This window comes from Pristiophorus japonicus, chromosome 12 (genome assembly GCF_044704955.1).
Source record: "Pristiophorus japonicus isolate sPriJap1 chromosome 12, sPriJap1.hap1, whole genome shotgun sequence".
In the NCBI taxonomy this organism is placed as follows: Eukaryota; Metazoa; Chordata; class Chondrichthyes; family Pristiophoridae; genus Pristiophorus; species Pristiophorus japonicus.
This window is the reverse complement of record NC_091988.1, coordinates 54,094,337-54,114,206: the sequence shown is the minus strand read 5'-3', so window position 1 is coordinate 54,114,206 and position 19,870 is coordinate 54,094,337. Positions and strand designations below refer to the sequence as shown.

The 19,870-nt window shown below is 44.1% G+C and overlaps 1 protein-coding gene across 4 annotated transcripts in view; it reads right to left on the bottom strand.

Moving 5' to 3' along the window:
• Nucleotides 1-19,870, bottom strand: part of plxnb1b (plexin b1b) — a 285,985-nt gene that overhangs the window by 13,593 nt on the left and 252,522 nt on the right. For all 4 annotated transcript variants that reach the window (XM_070895494.1, XM_070895495.1, XM_070895497.1 and 1 more), the window contains 8 exons: nucleotides 19,286-19,352; nucleotides 16,971-17,117; nucleotides 14,482-14,641; nucleotides 13,079-13,182; nucleotides 11,165-11,249; nucleotides 10,096-10,262; nucleotides 7,504-7,664; nucleotides 1,256-1,403 (listed from right to left, as the gene is read on the bottom strand). In XM_070895494.1, coding sequence (XP_070751595.1) covers nucleotides 1,256-1,403; nucleotides 7,504-7,664; nucleotides 10,096-10,262; nucleotides 11,165-11,249; nucleotides 13,079-13,182; nucleotides 14,482-14,641; nucleotides 16,971-17,117; nucleotides 19,286-19,352 — 1,039 coding nt within the window. The remainder of the gene's footprint in view (nucleotides 1-1,255; nucleotides 1,404-7,503; nucleotides 7,665-10,095; nucleotides 10,263-11,164; nucleotides 11,250-13,078; nucleotides 13,183-14,481; nucleotides 14,642-16,970; nucleotides 17,118-19,285; nucleotides 19,353-19,870) is intronic.

Below are 19,870 nucleotides of genomic sequence, written 5' to 3'. Positions count from 1 at the left end.
TCACCCTGAGAGAGCAGACGAGGCCTCGGTTTAACGTGTCATCGAAAGACGGCACCTCCAACAGTGCAGACTCCATCAGCACTGCACTGGAGTGTCAGCCTAGATTTATATACTCAAGTTCCTGGAGTGGGACTTGAACCTACAACCTTCTGACTCAGAGGTGAGTGTGCTACCCACTGAGCCACAGCTGACACACAAAGGAGCCCTAATCAACTCCACTCAGATACGCTGTCGTTGGGAGATACGGCACAGTGGTTAAACACACACTTCCCACAAGGAACAATCAGAGCACGAGCCATCCTGGGACAATTGGTTGCAGCATCCTTCACTGACAAAACCCAGGGAAAATGCCAACCCTTCATCCTCATTGCATGAGACAGGGAGGTCCAAAATATAAAAGGAGAATATCTATTTCTACATCAAAAATCCTACATTCATGCGCACTTCTTTCTTTTTACATGATACATTTCTGGATCCACATTTATGCCGGAAACTGTTTATGTAAATTTGTTATGCATCATCACCACTGTTGGCAGCATAAAGTTACAACATGACAAGTTTATACAGGTAGTTTCTGTGATAAATGTGGAGGTATAAAAATGAGGACAGAATGTATGATTTTAAATGTAGACTGAATTACAAATGTGCCCCATGGCCCAAATCTCACCCAGTCCCAAACACCACGAGCCGTGGCTTAGTGGGTAGCACCCTTGCCTCCAAGTCAGAAGGTTGTGGATTCAAGTCCCACTCCAGAGACTTGAGCACAAAAATCTAGGCTGACACTCCAGTGCAGCACTGTCTGAGGTTCCCTCTTTTCGATGTAATGTTAAACCGAGGCCTCATCTGAACTTTCACATGATGGAAAAGATCCCATGGCACTATTTCAAAGACGAGCATGGATTTCTCTCCGGTGCCCCGCCAATATTTATCCCTCGACCAGTATCACCAAAACAGATTCTCTGGTCATTATCACATTGCAGTTTTGTGGGACCTTGCTGTGCAGAAAATGGCTGCCGCATTTCCTACATTACAATAGTGACCACACTTTCAAAACATTTTTTTTATAAAGTACTTAATTGTAAAGTGCTTTGGAACATCCGGAGGTTGTGAAAGGCGCTATATAAATGCAAGTCTTTCTTTTTAATATTTTTACTTTGGTCAGCCTAAGTAGATGCCAGGGAGTTTTCATACGCATTTCTCTCCCTCTCTCTCTCTCTCTAGCCTTTTTTCCCCAGCATCTATTGGACACACTCACCCGGCCCAGCTTGTGTTCTGCGATAGTACAGGAATCCATGAAGGTCTGCGCAATGACGGATAACATGGCATCCACATTATCCGACACCTGAACGTCGAAGGTGAAGTGCGGATTTTTAATAATGTTTATCCAGAAACGAAGAGGCAGACTGGAAAAAAATAAGAAAACAAAAAAAAAAAAAATCACACAATTTCATAAACCCAAATAACCTTCTTACATCTACATATTCTACCCCTCTGAAAGAAGGATATGATTTCAGGCCGTTCAATTCAATCAACTTTTTTCAAATAAGCAAAGGTCGACATAACTTTGATTTTTAGATGCTGGAATCCTCCTTTTTGTCCTTTTACTAATTCTCTCTAATGCTACCAATTGCCCTTTGAAGGCTCTATGCACATAATTGCGTACAATATTCCAAATATATCTCGAACAATTACATATGAAAGGTTGATTTATAAACACTTCATTTATTGTTAAAGAATCTTGAAATGTTGCAACATCAGCCTGTTAATAACCGCTTTGCATTTTCTGGATACTTTTAGTGAATGGTCAAAGTCATAGCTCAATCTTTTTAGTTTTCCATCTTTGCCAAAAGTCACCAAATAATTGCATTTTCCATGCAACAAGGTGCACTACCTTATATTAATTTTATCGTACAAGTTAAATCTGTTATTACCACCTGTCTTGTCCAATATTCCCACCTCAATCGACACCATCACAAACATTACTGATCATCTCTCGTGCTGTTTGTGGGTCCTCGGTTCGTGCAATTTGGTTGTTGGCATGTGTCTATAAAGCAGTGATTACACTTCAGAAAGAAATTCATTGGTTGTGAAGCACTTTGGGCTACCTTGAGGATGTGATAATGTGCTATATAAACGTACGTTCCCTTTCTTTCTATTTCATCTGTATCTCAGGAATGCTATCAATCTTCTATTAATCCTTTTTTTTTTCTTCTCTCCATCATTGGAAATAATCCCAGTATCTCAAATCTCTCCTCATAATCACACTTTCCATCCCTGGCATCATGATGTTGAAACTATTGAGAGATTTACAAGTGTTAAGATGCCATGGAATGCACCATCACAAGAAGTCTTATTTCAGTACATGATGAAATGTTTTTTGGACATTTTATGTTGAATTCCAGATCTGGATGTTATTCCCTTTATCCTTCTTCTGCCCAAGACTTTGCACCTCACTCCCTGAATCTCTCTTCAGCAGCAAGATGTGACGGGGAAGGCAGAGACACAATAACCTCCGTAACACATGAAATTAAGCAGTCTGCTCAGCATTACTGCGGGTTGCATAGAATGGATTGAGAACTATGTACAACTTGTTTGCCACATAGCCGTACCTAGTGGCTTTCATGGAGCACAACACAGGTCAGATCACTATCATACATTACAAGCACTGGGTAAAATCTATGGCAGAAACGTACAAATACCACACTACACATGCAAGCATATGTACATACACCACACATAAACGCACACACATAAGCACTTGACATCCATGTGCATATACAGACACATACAAAAGATATAGTCCATTTTTTAAGGATTAAAAGTGAAGACAAACAGAATAATAGAGATGTAGCAAAGTAGAACACAGATAAAGGCAAAGCATATGGAGCAAGGCTAGAGATGCAGGTTAGGTGCAGGGGAAGAAATCACAGTGGAACATCCCTTATCAGTGCTAGTCGCCTCGTTTGCAACTAATGAGTTCCTGTCTATTTAGTCGAGTCAGGGTTAACAACATATAACCATGATAGAAACATTTTGATGTTATGGATTTACGTACACTGGGAGCTGGATTGAGGCTGTCCAGACTTGTCATTTAGTCATAGAGCACAGACCTTCATCTTCTCACTCTGGGGAGTGTTCAAACCTAGGGTTCAGAGGTCAGTGTTTTAAAACACTGTTCCACCCAGTCTCCTGTCAAGATTTTTTTTTATGTATTAGAAATTAAAGCAATAAGGAAACATAAAGCCATTATGCCACTGGTTTTTCGATGAGGAACATTCCAGTGTTTTATGAATTAAAAACAGAAGTCAGAGCATAGTAAAACCTGCCTTAAATAGTTTGATCCAGTTCATGCTTGCTTAAAACAGAGAGAGGAGGACAGATTGGAAATAGCCTTCAAACATCATTAAACGAGTAACCGCTCTAGAAAAATTGAAATGTTAAGACAGTATCCGGAAGATAAAATGGCTGCCACACTGCGCACACCATGATTATGGATCTGAGCTCAAGGGCTGCAGGACTGCCAATTAAAAAATATATATATATTCTCAGGAGGTTCGTGGCACTGGCACAGCCACATTCCTTGCCCATCTATAGTTGCCCTGAATGCAACATAGTATCTTTCTAGGTCACTTCAAAAAGGATATCTAGAATCAGTGTGGGCTCGAGTCATATGCAGGCCAGACTGAGCAGACGCGGCTATTCCTCAACCTTAACGACATTAAGAATCACCAGCGTTGGTCATTTTTTTCTTGGTGCTAGCCACAAAAATGAACAATTTCACAATTTGTTATGGTAGAACCCCCAATCTCTGGGTTGCTGTTCCAGTGCTATAGCCACTACACTAAACAAACAGGCACTCAGACCACAAGTTTAATTTATCAGGATGTTGCATGGCTCTGACAGAAAGTGTGTTGTATTCATTAAATATTACATTGGGTTTTGGAAACAGGCTTCACCGAGAAGTCTGCAGCTGTATGCGTCCTGCCTTCTAGAAGAAAAGAGTCCATATAGGGGTGATCTACTCAGCTCTCAGCTGGATGAGAAAGTGTGTGTAAGGTATAGTACAACCAGACACACTGTGTGGAACAGGAGCAGAGGGACAATCCTGACTGTTCAGCCCACCTATCTGGGATAGAAATATAGAAACATAGAAAATAGGTGCAGGAGTAGACCATTCTGCCCTTCGAGCCTGCACCATCATTCAATAATTTCATGGCTGATCATTCACCTCAGTACCCTTTTCCTGCTTTCTCTCCATACCCCTTGGTCCCTTTAGCCGTAAGGGCCATATCTAACTCCCTCTTGAATATATCCAGTGAACTGGCATCAACAACTCTCTGCAGTAGAGAATTCCACAGGTTAACAACTCTGAGTGAAGAAGTTTCTCCTCATCTCAGTCTTAAATGGCTTACCCCTTATCCTTAGATTGTGTCCCCTGGTTCTGGACTTCCCCAACATCGGGAACATTCTTCCTGCATCTAACCTGTTCAGTCCCGTCAGAATTTTATATGTTTCTATGAGATCCCCTCTCATCCTTCTAAACTCCTGTGAATACAAGCCCAGTTGATCCAGTCTCTCCTCATATGTCAGTCCTGCCATCCCAGGAATCAGTGTGGTGAACCTTCGCTGCACTCTCTCAATAGCAAGAACATCCTTCCTCAGATTAGGAGACCAAAACTGAACACAATATTCCAGGTGAGGCCTCACTAAGGCCCTGTACAACTGCAGTCAGCCCTCCCTGCTCCTATACTCAAATCCCCTAGCTATGAAGGCCAACATACCATTTGTCTTTTTCACCGCCTGCTGTACCTGCATGCCAACTTTCAATGACTGATGTACCATGACACCCGGGTCTCGTTGCACCTCCCCCTTTTCCTAATCTGCTGCCATTCAGATAATATTCTGCCTTCGTGTTTTTGCCACCAAAGTGAATATCCTCACATTTATCCACCTTATACTGCATCTGTCACGCGTTTTCCCACTCACCGAACCTGTCCAAGTCACCCTGCAACCTTTTAGCGTCCTCCTCACAGCTCACACCGCCACCCAGCTTAGTGTCATCTGCAAACTTGGAGATATTACACTCAATTCCCTCATCCAAAATCATTAACGTATATTGTAAATAGCTGGGGTCCCAGCACTGAGCCCTGGCGGCACCCCACTAGTCACTGCCTGCCATTCTGAAAGCTCAACTTTCTGCTTCCTGTCTGCCAACCAGTTCTCTATCCAAGTCAGTACATTACCCCCAATACCATGTGCTTTAATTTTGCACACCAATCTCTTGTGTGATTCCAAGAAAGACGGCGTCAGGTTAGGTCTCTTGTCTGCAGGGACCAGGTCCGAATTAACATAGGATTTGGGTCGTACAGCTACAACAAGTATTTATATAGCACCCTTAACACAGCGAAATGTCCCAAGGCGCTTCACAGGAGTATTGAGACACAAAAAATTGACACTGAGACGCACAAACAGAAATGAGGGCAGATTGGTCAGAGATAGGTTTTAAGGAGCGCCTCGAAGAACGAAAGAGAGGTAGAGAGGCGGAGAGATTTAGGGAGGGAGTTCCAGAACTTGGGGCCCAGGCAACAGAAGGTATGGCCACCAATGGTTGAGCAATTATAATCAGGGATGCTCAAGGCGGCAGAATTAGAGGAGCGCAGATATCTCGGGGAGGGGGGGTTGTGGGGCTGGAGGAGATTACAGAGATAGGAAGGGGTGAGGCCATGGAGGGATTTAAAAACAAAGATGAGAATCTTGAAAGCGAGTGCAATTTGCTAAAGTAATGTTCCCCATGTTAATCCGCGATTACATATCAGCTGGTGAAATTATTTATTATCGCCCATTTCTGTGAAGTGCTGCACCTCATATCCAAGTGGGCACTGATGATTAATAATACCAGCCATTTTCAGATATTGCATCCATCATACTTCAGATGTCACAATTAAGAATGTAAAAAATATATGAAGAGCGAAAGAAAGGCAGTCATTTCATATTGGTTTCTTCTAACTTGGGATGGGATTTTACATGCACTTGCTAATCTTAAAACGTCCCTCACCAATTGCAATTAACCTTGTAACTGGCATTATGCATTATCTGTATTTATAGTAATTAAACTTCATGGCCTTAAAGGAACAGGCTGAGAAGCAGGAACAACACAAACACAATTCAATCACTTGTCATATCATCCAACTTATGTGAGCAATGCCACAGGCGATCAAACAATATTTTAAAATCAAGCCCTTCCTTGATTTTCTGTTTCATTAATAATCTTTTCAACAAAATTCAGCGCACAAGCAGAAAGGCAGTGATTTCAACCCAATGGAGAAACATCAAATGCTAACCAACGCACATGCATGCACACCTGGGAGAAGGGCATGCAGGCGACATCACCCTTATGGCTGAGGAACTGCTAAACTAAAGTCTGTGAAAGTGATGTCTACTTTTTCATGTGCTGCAGTTGCTCAATCGCCATAGCTTAAGTGGGATGTGTGAGATCTCCTCAGCCACCCCAGCAGGAGGGAAACACAAAATGAGGTATTTTATAGAGTAAAATGATTGAGTAATGTCAGGCTGGGCTTGCATTACCTTTTATCCAATGGGCTGAGGGGAGGTTGACTGCCTGCACCTGTGGCTCAGGAAGACCAGAGAAAGAGAAAACATTGAGGAGCCCTTCTGCTGACTCCTTGACACGTTGACTAAGGGATGGCATTCACTGAGCCAATAAATAAGTCAACATTATGTTTCCAATGGAAACAGGCGTTTTGACAGGGAAGTCTGCACCTCCATTATTATTACCAAAATTATACTGCTTCACTCTTGAAAACTAACCAGTTAACTGGATGATGTAATAAACAGTTAATACAAGGGATACAAAGAGCCTGGAAAGTAACAGCGTTGCTTTTGCTCCATTTCTCAGTATGTTATCCATGCTTTTGTTACCTCCAGACTCAAGTATTTCAATGCTCTCCTGCCTGGCCTCCCATCTTCAACTTTCCATACACTTGAGCTCACCCAAAATTCTGTTGGTCGTGTCCCAAATCGCATCTAGTCCCATTTGCCCATCTCGCTGACCTACATTGGCACCCAAACCACCAATGGCTCGATTTTAAAATCTCTCCATGGTCTTGCCCCTCCCCATCTCCAAACTCCTCCAGCCATACAACCCTTCGAGATCTGTGTTCCTCTAATTCAGGCCTATTTTGCACCCCAATTTCCATCAGCCCACCATTGGCAGCTGTGCCTTCAGCTGACTTGGCCCTAAGCTCTGAATTCCCTCCCCAAATATCTTTGTCTTTCCTCCTTTAAAACCTACCTCTTTGATCAAGTTTTTGGCTCGGTGTCAATTTTTGTCTGATTACGCTCCTGTGAAGTGCCTGGGGACGTTTGCCATACTTAAAAGATGTTATATAAATGCAAGTTGGGACAGACGAAAAGTAGAGTGCACACAGACATACACAAACACGCACAGCAGGTTATTAAACTGTCTGAAAACCTGTCAATTACCTGTTTGTTTTCCAGATGTGAATAGTTTCTGTGTCAGTAATCCCATGGTGCACTGCTTGCTCATCCAGGAGATCAAAGAAGTATTTGACGGCAAGAGGAACCGGCCGACTAGTGCTGAGAATCACCTGAAAGAGGTCATCTACAAACTTCTGCAGTGTGCCCTGAAAGGTACAGCAAGACCCAAGGGTCAAAATGGTCTCCGTTACAATAATACACGTACCAATCACAGTCACCAATTCAGAATAAGGGGCCGCCCAGTTAAGATGGAGATGAGGAGGAATTTCTTCTCTCAGAGGGTCATGAATCTTTGGAATTCTCTACCCCAGAGAGCTGTGGAGGCTGGGTCATTGAATATATTCAAGGCTGAGATAGAAAGATTCTTGAACTACAGGGGTGTCAAGGATTATAGGGAGCGGGCAGGAAAGTGGAGTTGAGGCCAAGATCAGATCAGCTATGATCTTATTGATTGGCAGAGCAGGCTCGAGGGGCCAAATGGCCTACTCCTGCTCCTATTTCTCATGTTCAGATGCTTTTATTATAACAACTTTTATTTATATAGCGTAGTAAAACATTCTAAGGCGCTTCACAGCAGTATTATAAGACAAACCAAATAAATTTAACACCGAGCCACCAAAGAAGAAATTACGGCAGATTGGTCAAAGTAGGTGATTTTAAGGAGCATCTTTAAAGGAGAAAGGAGAGGTAGAGAGGCGGAGAGGTAGAGAGGCGGAGAGGTTTCGGGAGGTAGTTCCAGAGCTTGGACCCTGGCAGCTGATGGTTGAGCGATTATAATCAGGGGTGCTCAAGAGGGCGGAATTTGAGGGGCTGGTGTTCCCCCCACCTTTTTGTGGCCATTAGCGCCGAAATGATTTCGTGGCTGGGCCACCCCATACTCAAGCTCCAAAAGTGAACAAATGGTTTCCAGCGCAAATGAGCCCTTCCAAAGAGGATTTTTCAGTGGTGTGGCTGTCTTAATTTGAGCGTTATCACCACTGAGAAATTCAGCAGGCGGTAAGGGTTTCTAATGAGCCAGCTGCCAAGGCCAGGGTTTACAGCAAGGGCCTGAGGGGGGAAGGAGGTTGGAAGGAGTTTGGAAGAATGGCTGGTGTAAAAGGTGCAAGGAGAGCCAACAGGTTCACCGATATGGACGGTGTGGAGGACAGAAGAAGAATACGGTTTCCTGACATGGGGAGATCTGGCAGACAGGCAGTACATAATGCATGGAGGGAGTTTGCAAGGGAGGTGTCAGGCACCTCCATATATGTGAGGATGCACCCTCCCAGGAGGGTGCTGACCAGTCTGCACCCAACCCTTGCAGGGTGGCGATGGGTCGATGCCTCCTTGCTCTGTGGCAACGGGGATCCTCCTCCTCCTGCACCTCCTCCTCCAGTGGTACTGCTGGCTCAACCTCCAGTGGCTGTCCCCTCGTGATGGCCCAGTTGTGCAGCATGCAGCAGACCACGACGATTATGGAGACCCGTTGAGAGTACTGCAAGGTCCAGGCACCGGAATCTCTACTTAAGGCTGCCTATGCACTGCTCAATGATGCACCTGGTGGCACAATGAGCGTCATCTTATGCATGCTCTGGCACAGTCCTGGGGTTCCACAGAGGAGGTGAGCAGCCAAGTGGACAGGGGATATCCCTTGTCCCCAAGCAGCCAACTGCAATCCTGATTTGGGCCGGTGAAGATGGCGGGCACTCTGGTCTGGTGCAGAATGAACGAATCATGGCTGCTGCCTCCCTTGCCCACTGCCTGTCTGCACGGTGCTGATGGCGACACCTTCTCCTGCGTGCTGCCCTGCTTCTGACCAGGTGTCGCCCTCCCAACACTCCTCCCATCCTCAGGGTGAACCCTGCCAAGCAGGTCTCTGCAGCCCACAGGACTCCACTAAAGAGTCAGACCTGAAAGTTGTACAAAAGTACAGGGGTATGTGCAAACCTCTGAGCAGCACTCAGCAGGTTTAATGGAGACAAAACAATTAATAAAATTAATCAAAAGATAAATACTGCAGATGCTGGAAAATGAAATAAAAACAATAATTAATAAAACTATATCAAAAGATAAATACTGTGCATGCTTCCTAGAAAATGAAATAAAAACACTAATAAGTAATAAAACTATTTACCTACCAAAGGACCCCAGCGGTGTCATGTTCGAGCACCATATCAAAAACCTCTCGGGGCACTGCCGGGAAAAGTTCTACCTTTTCCTCGGTGAATTTTGCTGTCCTGGCCACTTTCCAGCGGCCCGCACGCTGCTTCCCTCTCCACTGGAAACTCACCTTTACAGCCGTTTCTGGTGGAAGTGAACACCGCTCAATCCTCCCCGAGCGGAATATGGCTCGGGGAGGGAAAAGTAACCGACCGCGGCGGCCCATTGGCTTTTTCGATCGACCTCCCAAACTCCGTGGTAGCCGTGACTTCGAGGATGGTGAATTTCCGGCCCGAGGAACGCAGACTGCACTGGGTAAAACTAAAACAGCAGAGGCAGCCCAGTCATGAGTCTGCTGCTTAAATTGCAGACATGGTCCTAACATGGCAACATTAGTTTCTAACATTCCCCTGTTTGTTTTTAAACTCTGGCTCCTACCTTCATGGAGAGCAGCCGTGTTAGGTAGATCTCCGGGATGGCCTTCGCCCGCTCCCTCTCCCGCAAGCTGCCCCTTCGGTGTTTGGGGAGCTCAGGTTCTTCGTTGGCTTTGACCAGGTGCCAGACTTTGATCCCTCCTTCATCTGCATCTTCCAACATTGGTGTCTCTGGGGTGGGGGAGTGGAGGAGAAGGAGGAGGATATACGTGCACAGAATGGGAAAAAAAGGCAAGATTAAATATATTTCAAACAAGATACTTTCAAGAGTTAGTAGCAAATTGGCAAGTTTTTGAATGTGAAATTTTTATATATTTAAGCAGAATTATTCAAATCTTACAGCCATCTGCAGTGCCTACCAGGCTGCTTTCATAGTTCACATGCCAGACACAAGACTCCCAAAGCAAGCGCTCTACTCGGAACTCCTTCACAACAAATGAGCCAAAGGTGGGCAGCGGAAACGTTATAAGGACGCCCTCAAAGCCTCCCTGATAAAGTGCAACATCCCCACTGACACCTAGGAGTCCCTGGCCAAAGACTACCCTAAGTGGAGGAAGTGCATATGGGAGGGCGCTGAGCACCTCGAGTGTCATCGCCGAGCGCATGCAGAAATCAAGCGCAGATAGTGGAAAGAGCGTACGGCAAACCAGTCCCACCCACACCTTCCCTCAACGACTATCTGTCCCACCTGTGATAGAGACTGTGGTTCTCGTATTGGACTGTTCAGCCACCTAAGAGCTCATTTTAAGAGTGGAAGCAAGTCTTCCTCGATTCCAAGGTACTGCCTATAACTGACTGGCTTCCCGCTTATTAAATCAGGATTAGTTCACATTGTGATCGGAACAAGTCACTCTGGTGGAGATATTATACAGTATTGAAGGGTCTGGGTTACTAAGGTTCTTTAAATTCGAATCTCATTCGACAACTCTTCCTGTGAAGATATCAGACTGGAACTGTTGGCTTCTAAAGGTTAGCATTACTTAGCGTCAGATCTTTTTGCACCTCCCCAGATCAAAACACTCGTGTTTAGCGGTAAGACATAACAGATGACAAAGAGGCAGCCTTTCACTCACTCTCTCCTGCGATGTAATCATGATTTTCATGGTGGATGTGTTTGCTGAGGCGTGGGACAAGAGCAACTGTGGCCCCATCGGTAACCTAAACGAGTTTTCAAACATGATGACAAAACAATTAAGATTAGAACACAACTTCAAACTCTGTTACAAGCCTGCAGCTCGATGAAATAGTAACACTTCAAATGTACCTGACGGACACGTGAGAAATGATTAGTTGCAACATTAAATCCAGATATCTGGGTAATAAAGGAGGAAGCTATCTGGGTTGAATGGACCTAGAGATCTGGGCATTGGCTTTCTGCACTTTCTATTCACCCTTGATTGGGACACATCTCCAGCAGGGCATAAGAACATAAGAAATAGGAGTAGGAGTATGCCATTTGGCCCCTCGAGCCTGCTCCGCCATTTAATAAGATCATGGCTGATCTGATCATGGACTCAGCTCCACTTTCCTGCCCGGTCCCCATAACCTTTTACTCCCTTATCACTCAAAAATCTATCTATCTCCGCCTTAAATAAATTCAATGATCCAGGATCCACAGCTCTCTGGAGCAGGGAATTCCATAGATTTACAACACTCGGAGAAGAAATTTCTCCTCATTTCAGTTTTAAATGGGCGGCCCGCTAATCTGAAACTAAGCCCCCTAGTTTTAGTTTCCCCTATGAGTGGAAATATCCTCTCTGCATCCACCTTGTCAAGTCCCCTCATTATCTTATAGGTTTCGATAAGATCACCTCTTAATCTTCTAAACTCTAATGTGTATGAACCCAACCTACCATAATAAGTCAACCCCCTCATCTCCGGAATCAACCTAGTGAACCTTTCTCTGAACAGCCTCTAATGCAAGTATATCCTTCCTGTATATGACCTGTGCTTGCCCCGAGATATAACCTTTACCCAGTCGTATTTCTAAAGTAATTGTACGTAAAGATCATTTACATACAAAAGTTAGAGGGGGCGAAATTGCCTCTTTTTATAGCCCCGTTAACGCCTCCAGGGCACGCTAATGGGGTGCAATGGCGTTTTCGCCCAGGGGGAGGGGGGGGGGGCACTACCGCCTCCCGGGAAATTGCCCCGGGGGTTTGGGGCGCTGTTCCAGCAGCTCCATGCTGCGCAACCGGCAATTACGTCATCGCTGTGCGCGCTGACCCCTCAAACGCACCGCGGGTCGCAGAGCTGGCGGACATCTGCTGCCGGGGTGCCCCTTAAAGAGGCCTTTAGCGTCCCAGACTGCCATCTTTAGTTGTCGCACGACTCTTGGGCCGGCCCAACAATGGTGGCCCTCGCGTGGACTGGGCCGCCATCGTGCAGCCCGCCACGCCCTTTTGGGTGCTGGGTTACTAGCCCGGTTGATTACATCCCTGGTGGCCCAGTGGCAGCCACCATAGGGCCTGCAGAGTAGCGTTACGCAGAGCATCCGCATAGCGCTGCTCCATTCCACGAGACTCAGCGCCATGCTACCGCTCTGGGAGCATCCCAGAGGAAACAGAGTGATGGAGACGGTGTTCCGCTTCCTGTGAGGGGCGTACGGTCCAATTCTGCATCGGGGGCGGGACATCCAGGCCAGTTTCAGGAAGACCCGGCCCCAGAAGTTTATCGCCCTCAGTCGGGCCGAAGGGCAATTTCTAGCTCAGACTCCCTGGGCTTTGTTGGGAAGTCATGGCAGTGAGGGTTTTGGATGGCCTGCCACATCAGAAGGAAGGGTAAGCCTGCAAGTTTCCTGTTCCTTCCATCCCCAAACCCTTTAGTCTGTTATTCCCTCTCCTCTTCCCCTTCCTCCATCTGGATCCAATTATTCTCAAACCTGCTTGACCTGAATACTGTACTTGGTCTCGACTCCCATGTTCAATGAGTATATTTAAAGAGGAGCAAACCATTTCAATATTTTTCCAATGAAATTCAAAGCCTACCTTATAATGCTGCAAGGTGTTGAGACGTTTCCAGTTTCCCTGGAGAACAGAGGTCAAGTCTTCATCCGAAAGGATGAGATGTCCAGCCAGTCCTGATCTCCACTCTAATTTAACCCAGTATAATGATTAAAATAAGGAAAGCTTCATCAGACTATACACAAACAAGCCTGACTTTAGCATTCCCAGACGTATCAATAGTCGTGTTTCTTTCCGGAGCAGAAAATATTGCTTAACCAATCCTAACCACAACCTTCTCAATCCCAATTACAATCATGCATAGGCATGTTTAATCCCATCTCGAAAGAGCTACATCAAACGCGATCCTAATTAGAAAGTATGGTGCCTCCCCAATTTCCAAAACAGCTGCAGCTTCCAAATTCCAATCGCCAGCAGACAGGCTGACATCTTCTCCACCCAATTGGAGAATGTGGCATCATCCTCAATCTAGGAGAACGTTGCCATTTCAATCTAGATTCAAGTCCAACGCAAAGTGCAGCACCTTCCCAAACTCAACCCCAAGCAAAAGAGCAACATGTTATTAAACTTAATCCCTGAGCAATGAAAGAGTGGCACCTTTTCAACCTCAAACCCAACTGTAAGGAACATTATTCCATTTGGAAGTTCAAGTACAAGAGCTCCATCTAATTTTCTACTCCATCTCAACAGAGAGAGTGGTACCGTGCCATTTTCCTATTTGCAAGTACAATTTCAACAAGAGACAAATTCACTTTTGGTCCCAAGTCCAATGAAAACACTTGCTCATATATTAATGGAATCAGAATCGAATCCCAAGGCTGCCAGACATGTGAATATGAACGCTGTCGATGTTGTGGAGATTTACACAGTCTTGACCTAGTTTATAGTACTTGCTCATCAGAAGCAAAGCACCTTGCCATTAGACCAGACATAACTGCGATGGTCCATCTCCCCAGGTTTACAGAGATCCATCCTAACTCTTTCACCAAGGACATCTCAAAGTATTCCATTACAACCTGCTCTTTGACACTTTCTATGCACCTCACTACAACCCTACTTCTGACACACATTGCCCTCACTGCAATCTGTAGTGTTTATCAAGAAACTCTCATTCGAAACGATCATATCTTCACTACAGCACTCTTCAACATACCCCATGCTCTCATTGCAGCACTCCCCAGTTGCTAAAGTGAGCATAAAAGTCAGTATGAGTAGAAAACAGATGGATTTTTTTCATTCACATTGGCATTTTGAGGAAAACATACTTACTGTGTTCTCTCATGGACCATGCATAGTTTGCTGCTCCCTTGTAGAGGGACCTTTCAGCCCTCATGAGCATTGTGCATGCCAATTTTTTGTTCAGATGGTACATTGCCTTATCAATTTTTTAAGCCATTGTATGAAATATCTGACTCCTCTTTTCTTACCAAGGTCAAGTGTTTCCACGTGTGGTCGAAGTGAGTAGGTCACTCCTTTGTAGATCTGGTCAATGATTTTCTCTTTGACTTGGGTGATCGTGTCACAGTCTAACACTTTCACAGGCGAAGGCTGCCCATCTTCTCCTCCTTGCACCAAGACATTGAGTGTCTGTGCAACAGATGAAGGAAATCACAAAGAAGAATTTAGCGAGCAATAAAAAAAAATAGGATGTGACATTTCCGATTCAAACTCTTAACCAGAAGTTTTAAAATATCCCCTCATTGCAACTTTCTCTGATGCCCGCAGTTAATGGCACCTTAATAAGTGTTCAAACCTAGCAAAGAATAAAGAACAACAACAATGGGTCATTGTGCTTTTTCAATGAAGGCCATTAATTGAAGGTCTAGATTGAATCTCCCTCCCATCGCATAGAGACAATGTTCTGCTTCATGAGACACAAAAATTGAATGTGACAGAGAACCTTGTTACAATCTTGGTTAGACCACACTTGGAGTACTGTGCACAGTTTTGGTCTCCATAATATAAAAGGAAATGGAGGCACCGGAGAAGGTTCAAACAAGATTTAAAAGGACAATGCTAGAACAGAGAGATTATAACTATCACAAAAGATTGAACAGGCTGGGACTCTCTTCTCCAAAAGAGAGAAGCCTGAGGGGAAACCTATAGAGGTCTTTAAGATTATAATGGGGTTTGATAGGGTAGGCATAGAAAAGATTGTGAGGGACACCAAAGGGTCGTAAATATAAACGGAGTGACTCCTGACAACGACTGGAAGCTACGCAAATTAAAAAATAATTGGCAAATTTAAAAAATAACATTCACAACAGCTCGTGGAGCTCTGTGGTGATGAAACCACGTCAACTCCCGGTTCAAGCGATTTTTACCGAAATCGAGAGCCTCCAATCACCCTAACTCTGGAGTTAAAAGGGGACGTGACATTTTTAGAATTGTAAAAATGTTCATTTAAAGAGGTGAAGAATTTTTTTTTTTCAAAAACGGGGACGTGAGGGGATACACCTGTTTAGAAAGTTGCCATCACGCTAGACTGAAGTCAATTGAAGGAATCTGCTGATTTATAGGAATCACGATTATTAATTTTGAACCAGTGCCCCCTCCACATGTCAAATGTAACTTAAACTTATTCAACACAACGCAAGTAGGAACGGAGATCTCTATCATTGTCAGGGCTGTCAACACAGGAACAGTTAGGAGAAATGTCTGATCAGAAACACAGGCAGATCACAATCCCTTTTCAAACAAGTGGCTCATACCTGAATAAATTCTACAATTCACAAAATTAATAAATTAAAAGCCGAACAAGATTTAAAAAAAATTTGTTTCTTAATTCCTCATTTTGGGAAGTCTGGCGACAACAAACAAAGAAAGCACTGGAACCGCACATGCGCAACTACTTCTGGTTCGTTGGCAGCAGTCGTGTCCAAATATAAAAAATAGTCACTAATTGGGAATTCAGGAGAAACTTCTTTACTCAGAGAGTGGCGAGAATATGGAGCTCACTACCACAAGGCGTAGTTGAGGCGAATAACATAGTTGCATTTAAGAGGAAGCTAGATAAGCATATGTGGGAGAACGGAATAGAAGGATATACCGATAGGGTGAGATGAGGAAGGGTGGGAGGAGGCTCGTGTAGAGCATAAATATCAGCAGAGACCAGCTGGGCCAAATGGACTGATTCTGTGCTGTACATTAAATGTAACTAATGTAACTAAGAATGAGATTAGTAAATCTTAAACACTCAGCAATGGATCCTGAGTCTTGAGGAACGGTAGCATAGTGGTTATATTACTGGACTAGTGATTCAGAGGCCTGGACTAATAATCCGGCGACATGTGTTCAAATCCCACTACAATAGCTGGGGAATGTAAATTCAGTTACTTAAGTAAATTTGGAATTAAAAAGCTAGTATCAGTAATGGTGACCATGATTGTCGGAAAAGCCCAACTGGTTCACTATGGGGAAGGAAATCTGCCATCCTTACCTGGTCTGACCTATATGTGACTCCAGACACACAGCAATGTGGTTGACTCTTAGCTGCCCTCTGAAATGGCCGAGCAAGCCACTCAGTTAAGGGAAATTAGGGATGGGCAATAAATGAATGCCTTACCAGTGACGCCCACATCCCGTGAATGAATAAAATAAAAAAAAATATACAATCAGTGCTGTATTTACATCAAACTTCTGGAAAAAGGTCAAATGAGACAGCCCAGTTCAGCATCTTTGTGGATACCATCAGTGTTGCCTATCAACCAGGGGGCATGCTTGAGCAGTAATTTTCTGCCCGATATTTTTCTTCCTTCCCATGGCAGAGGCTGACAAACTTGGCGATGCCAGAACTCAAATGTCAAACTCTAGCATGTCGGCGGGGAGTCAAATGTAGTGTCGCGACTGGAACATCCAAAGGTTCCATTTTACTTTAAGCTGACAAATAAACGTTATTATGCTTTGGGAGATTTACCAGTGTGCGATACTCAACGTCCTCGCGGAGTAGTCTGTTGTCATTGAGTGTGTACTTGGCCTTTCCTGACACAGCATCCACAGGTCCTTTATCCACTTGGTGCTTGATAGCTCGGAACAGCATGTACAGCGATTCCCCTGCTGAATCCTAGGGACACGTGGATCAACAACAATTATCATGTAGTCAAGGTATTTATGTCCACGATAGTTTATTTGTATGGTGCCTTGGGTCATTGGCCTTTCAGTAAAAAGTGCCTCAGGGCTGTTACTGACTACTCTCAGAACACAATTAGGCTAACACCATCATGATTTGACTATTTCACCTCAGTAGCAAAGTCGTTTCTGGAAGCACTGCCCTAACTGACTAGACCGCCAAGAAACCTCAGTACATTTTTTAGACAGTGACCAGACCTGCTCCTCCTCCTAGGGTAGTGTGCAAATCTTTGCTTGAATTTTGAGATGGGAATTTAGTTAAACTGCTAGTTCTAAACAAACCCCTGTCAAATCAACACATAACTGGAAAACCTGACCAATATCAAAGATGCAGAGAAGATATTATAGACAGTAAAATCTTTATCTTATTAGCTTAATCAGCATCAAACCCTGAATTCTATTAAGACAAGCAGATGATAAGAATTAACTTGAATTTATATAGTGCCTCTCACATCCTCAGGAAGCCCCAAAGTGCTTCACAACTAATAAATTATTAGTTGTTGCTGTTGTGTCGGAAAACAGCAAGATCTCACAAACAGAAATAAGTTGAATGTTGGCCAGGACATTCTGCTCTTCCTCAAAAAAACTGTAATGAGATCTTTTATGTCCACTTGAATCGGCAGGGAGGGTCTCTAACATTGCATCCAAAAGGTGACTCTTCTACTATGCAGCATTCCCTCAGTACTGCACTGAATATGTTCAAGTCCTGGTGTGGGGCTTGAGCTCACAATCTTCAAGCTCAGAGGCAAGAGTTCTACCACAGAGCCAAGTAGATAATAACAGATGTGGAACTGGACCAACACCAAGACAGTGGGAACCCAGCAATAATCTAGAAGGTGCACCTCTTCTGCAGCTATTATAGTTACATATCCCACTGTGACAAAGCACACAAGGTCAAGATACTCTCAACACTCATACTACTATTCCTGGATCCAAGTACAGGTGCCGATGTAAGTTCCCAGGCTTTAACTCTCATTCTGTTTCCAGTTGTACAATTGTTATTGGCGATTTGTCTGTGGGTCCTGTAGTGCCTAGACTAATCAGCCAGAACCAGTCTCTTCCTCTCCATAATCATAGAATGGTTACAGCAAGGAAGGCGGCCTTTCGAGCCCGTGCTTCTCTCTGTAAGAACACCTCAGCTAGTCCCACTCCCCTGCCTTTTCCCCATAGCCCTGAAAATATTTTTCTTTCAGGTACTTATCCAACTCCCTTTTGAAAGCCATGATTGAGTCTCCCTCCATCACCCCCTCAGGCAGTGCTTTCCAGATCCTAACCACACGCTGTGTAAAAAAGTTTTTTCTTACGTCGCCTTTGGTTCTTTTGCCAATTGCCTTAAATCTGTGTCCTCTGGTTCTCGACCCTTCTGTCAAAGGGAACAGTTTCTCTCTATCTACTCTGTCCAGACCCCTCATGATTTTGAACTCTAACAAATCTTCTCTCAATCTTCTCTGCTCTAAGGCGAACAACCCCAGCTTCTCCAGTCTATCCACATAACTGAAGTCCCTCATATCTGGAATCATTCCCATCAATCTTTTCTGCACCCTCTCTAAGGCCTTCACATCCTTCCTAAAGTGTGGTGCCCAGAATTGGACACAATACTTCCTATTTTTGGCTAACAGCTTCCCAAGTAAAATCAACTTCAAGAAGGTCGCTCACTACAGTATTTTGGCAATTTATTCCTGGTCATCCACACTTCCCATATCCATTTGGCTGGCATTTCAGTGCTTGATGCTATAGTCTGGAATCTTGCAGCCCGAGCACTTCATCTAGCCACTGAGCAATTTTTGCATTGCAAGTTGTTTTAACGTCACAAGACTAGAACTGCGTCTGTTTGTAACTTCAACCAATCTTTTGGAACTTGTGCAGTGCAGATAATATACCATCGGAAAGTAGGGCACGGGTTTGTATGCACAGTTCTCCATTTAAAGAGCCAAGATAAATGTCATGTCTATAGTTTATTGGAACAACATATTTTCCAGGCCTACTACACTGTAGTATTGAGAAAAATAAACAAGAGGATATTCACTTGATATTCCGATCCAGATGCTGGATAAACGGTACACTGCACATTAATTTAGACACTAATCTCAACTGGATACATACCCTGAGGAACGTGTATAGACAGATTGACATCCAATTTGTCAGCAGCTTCTCCACCACTGTTTCCGTCCTGAAACACAGGAAAATAACTTCAGATTTAATTTCATAATTGCTTTTTATCAAATGCGCATTTCATGTTTTGGGACAGTGTGAAAATTGGAGAGGATGACTGTTTGTAAGCAATCGGTCAGGCATGCATTGAGGGTACAAACATAGCATAGCCCAGTAAGGTAGCATGTGATTTAGTACCCATTACACACATAGCAAATGGAATCCACACACTACCCCAGAGAGAGAGAATTCAGAGAGCTGGACACTCTGTACAACTCTTCTGCATGTCTTAAGCCTTCAAAGCAGTTTGCCTGCCTACTCTCTCCGCCTTGGGGTAGAGTAGGGAAAATGAGAAAGAAAGAAAGAAGAAAGACTTGGAATTATACAGCGCCTTTCACAACTACCAGGCATCTCAAAGCACTTTACAGCCAATGAAGTACTTTTGGAGTGTAGTCACTGTTGAAATGTGGCAGCCAATTTGCGCACAAGCCAGTTCCCCCACACGGCAATGTGATAATAACCAGATAATCTGGTTTT